This window comes from Raphanus sativus, chromosome 4 (assembly GCF_000801105.2).
Source record: "Raphanus sativus cultivar WK10039 chromosome 4, ASM80110v3, whole genome shotgun sequence".
NCBI classification, from domain to species: domain Eukaryota; kingdom Viridiplantae; phylum Streptophyta; class Magnoliopsida; order Brassicales; family Brassicaceae; genus Raphanus; species Raphanus sativus.
In genome coordinates, this window is record NC_079514.1 from 24,031,690 (window position 1) to 24,035,623 (window position 3,934).

Below are 3,934 nucleotides of genomic sequence, written 5' to 3' on the forward strand. Positions count from 1 at the left end.
TTTAAACCTCTAAACTCGAAACCCCAAACCTTAAACCCCATCTTTCTTATATTCTACTTCATATATTCATAACATATCTTCTTTTTAACCTCAATATTCTTAACATTTCAAACCTCAAAATTTATAACCACAATTCTTTAACTTCTAATATCAATCTCTTCTTTCTAATATGAACTTATACAAAATCAAATTATTTATTTAAATTTTTTATCTTAATTGCAACAAAAATATAATCCTTTGAAGATTTGAAAATATAATCCTTTGAAGATTGAAAATTATAATCCTTTGAAGATTGAAAATTATAATCCTTTGAAGATTGAAAATTATAAAATTATTAATGGGGTTTGGAGTTTGGGATTTAGACAAAATAGATAAGAAAGATGGGGTTTGGGGTTTAGGGTTTAGACAACATATCTCGTTAAAACCTCGTAAACGCACGAGGAAATAACGAGGAATTAAAAAAAAACAGAAAGCCTCGTTAATTCCACGTAAGCTTACGAGGTCTTTACGACGATTTTGTCTTACGTGGAATTAACGAGGCCCGTGTTTTTCTTTTTTTCTACTTTCCTCGTTATTTCGTCGTAAAGTACGAGGAATTAACGAGGTTTTCTTTCTAAACCTCTAAAATCAAAAACCCCAAACCACAAACACCATCTTTCCTATCTTCTACTCTTCATATTCCAATCCCAAACCTCAATCTTTTATTTTTCATTCAAAACCTCAAACCTCAATATTCTTAACATTTCAAACCTCAAAATTTATAACCACAATTCTTTAACTTCTAATATCAATCTCTTCTTCCTAAATTAAACTTATACAAAAAATTATTTATTTAAATATAATCATTTGAAGATTTGAAAATATAATCATTTGAAGATTTGAAAATATAATCATTTGAAGATTTGAAAATATAATCTTTTGAAGATTTAAAAATATTATCTTTTGAAAAATATAAAATTATTAATGGGGTTTGGAGTTTGGGATTTAGACAAAATAGATAAGAAAGATGGGGTTTGGGGTTTAGGGTTTAGGGGTTTAGACAACATATCTCGTTAAAACCTCGTAAACCCACGAGGAAATAACGAAGAATTAAAAAAAACAGAAAGCCTCGTTAATTCCACGTAAGCTTACGAGGTCTTTACGACGATTTTGTCTTACGTGGAATTAACGAGGCCCGTGTTTTTCTTTTTTTTCTACTTTCCTCGTTATTTCGTCGTAAAGTACGAGGAATTAACGAGGTTTTCTTTCTAAACCTCTAAAATCAAAAACCCCAAACCACAAACACCATCTTTCCTATCTTCTACTCTTCATATTCCAATCCCAAACCTCAATCTTTTATTTTTCATTCAAAACCTCAAACCTCAATATTTTTTTTCTTTATAATCGAATCACATGCATTAAGTCTGAAAATCAATCATATTAAAACACAAATACATCAATCGGATACATTTTCGTCATCACTAGAAACATCATCATTTTCATTAAACTCGTCTTCAACAGCTTCGTCTGTGCCATCGTCGGTAAGATCTTCATACTCATGATTATGCGGATCAATGAGAAGAATGTCATCAATTTGTTGTTCAGGTTCCTCGACTTCATTTATCTGTTCTTCTTGCAATGGTGGTTCTTCTCCACTAATGATTCGTCCTCGAGGTGTAACTTTGATCACGGATAACCAATTTATTCCCGATTCTCTCATCCGAGGGTATGGAAGGTAGCTAACTTGATCTGCTTGTGAAGCTAAGATGAAAGGCTCGAATTTGTTGTACCTGAAAATAAAGAAAACATAGAAGTAAGCTTATTCTGCTCATGTATGCCAAATAAAGAATTTGTTGTACCTTCGTCCACCATTGACATCAACTACACCGAATTTGTTAAACCGAACACCTCTGTTGACGACGGGGTCGAACCACTCACATTTGAAGAGGACGCATTTCAGCTTCAATATCCCTGGAAATTCCACTTCGATAATCTCTGTCAAGATAACGTAGAAATCGGTTTCCCCTTTCACACATATTCCATAGTTACTGGTCGCCCGCTGTCTACCATACTCATATGTGTGAAAAGTATAGCCTCGTGTGAAATACATCTGTGAAGTGGTTTCCTTTACATGTGGAGATTGAATTACTTCATGTAACCACTTAGGATAATCTGCATCGTCGTCAAAATCAACCTGCAAAAACAAAGTGAACGTTAAAATACAAATCATTTATGAATAAAGAGTTTGAGTTAATACCTGACTCTTCAACCACTTTATAAAGTGTTGATCTTTCCTTTTGTCTACGTCAGTTGTGGATATACCAGGGAATGTTTCTTCGACTTGTGAAACAAATAGGCTGTAAAATCACATTTTATATCAATTAATATTTGGCAATTATATATATGTGTTAATTTATACGTGTCCATTTATGTTACCTTTCAAAATAACGAATCAATGGATCCTCACAATTAAGTAGAATATAGGTGTGTGCACTATGAGCGTCTTCTTCACTCGGCCACCAAACCTCTTTTGATTTCCCACCCAGTCGCCCAATCTGGCTAAAGATGTCTGGAACACCAGCAACTGCGTATGTTGGCGCGACACCACCATCATCATATCTCCTTGGAGCTCTTTTCCGAGTACGTACTTTTGACGCAAAGTAGTACGATGTGAAGTGAGAAGTTTCTTCCGTCAAACTTCCAGCAATTATAGAACCTTCAACCTTTGCAAGGTTCTTTGCTTTTCCCTTCAAATATTTCATGGCTCGCTCATACTGATACATCCATCCGTAATGTACAGGTCCACGAAGCAATGCCTCATATGGAAGGTGGACAGCTAGATGCTCCATTACGTCAAAAAACCCAGGAGGAAATATCTTCTCCAAGTTGCACAATAAGATGGGAATGTTCTCTTGAAGCTGTTCCACGACTTCTACTTTAAGGGTGCGGGTGCTCAGATCCCTGAAAAATGCTCCAATGCCTTGTATATTCCAAAAACAATTATACACATATTAGTCATATATATTTCAAACTAAATCATTATATATAAAATAAATGCAATATATAATATAGTACCTGCAAGTGCTTCATGTACGTTTGTAGGAAGTAGCTCCGCAAAAGCAAAGGGAAGTAGTCGTTGCATCAAGACATGACAGTCATGACTCTTCATCCCGGAGAACTTTTGACCCTTTTCAACGCATCTAGACAGATTTGAAACATACCCATCGGGGAATTTCACTTCTGATGCTACCCAGTTGAACAACACCGACTTTTTTTCTGAAGACAATCTGAATATCGGAACAGGAACTTGCCCATTGCTGTTTATATGTAACTCGCTTCTTGAGCAAATATCCGGCAAGTCTAACCTCGATTTTATGTTGTCTTTTGTCTTCCCCGGGACATTCAATATTGTATTCATGATGTTCTCAAATAAATTCTTCTCTATATGCATCACATCGAGGTTGTGGCGCAGAAGAAGATCCTTCCAATATGGCAACTCCCAAAATATACTCTTCTTGTGCAGTTGTGATGAACACCGTAAGAATCAGGCATATTAGGGGGAACATGCCAATTACCACCACGAGGAACTGTTTCCAAAGCTCCATAGTAATCGAGTTGCTTTTCAGTTTCTTCTCCAGTTAAATATGGAGGAGGAGTGTCTCTCACAACCCTTTTGTGCCTAAACAATGTCTTGTTTCTTCGGTACGGATGGCCAATGGGAAGAAATCTACGATGACAATCGAACCAACTTGTCTTCCTCCCATTCTTCAGTTGAAACGCATCTGTCGCTCCATTACAATATGGACAAGCTAATCTCCCATGTGTAGTCCATCCCGACAACATCCCATAGGCAGGAAAGTCACTTATGGTCCACAAAAGCATCGCTCGCATCGTGAAATTCGTCTTCGTTGAGCAGTCATACGTCCTCTCCCCTGTTGACCACAAATCCTTCAAC

General features: G+C 36.1%; 1 protein-coding gene across 1 annotated transcript; it reads right to left on the reverse strand.

The window, feature by feature from the left end:
- Positions 1-1,397: 1,397 nt before the first annotated feature.
- LOC130510982 (uncharacterized) lies at positions 1,398-3,412 on the reverse strand. The gene is made up of 5 exons (XM_057007739.1): positions 3,055-3,412; positions 2,416-2,959; positions 2,237-2,336; positions 1,839-2,173; positions 1,398-1,769 (listed from the first exon to the last, which is right to left on the reverse strand). The coding sequence occupies exons 1-5, from the start codon at positions 3,395-3,397 to the stop codon at positions 1,436-1,438; spliced, it is 1,656 nt and encodes a 551-aa protein (XP_056863719.1). The 5' UTR covers positions 3,398-3,412; the 3' UTR covers positions 1,398-1,435.
- Between the last annotated feature and the right edge of the window lie 522 nt (positions 3,413-3,934).

Coding starts and splice junctions, on each gene's coding strand:
- LOC130510982 (XM_057007739.1), bottom strand. CDS start 3,397: ATGAATACAATATTGAATGTCCCGGGGAAGACAAAAGACAACATAAAA. Junction 2,960..3,054: donor CGTACATGAAGCACTTGCAG/GTACTATATTAT, acceptor GGAATATACAAG/GCATTGGAGCATTTTTCAGG. Junction 2,337..2,415: donor TTGATTCGTTATTTTGAAAG/GTAACATAAATG, acceptor GTGATTTTACAG/CCTATTTGTTTCACAAGTCG.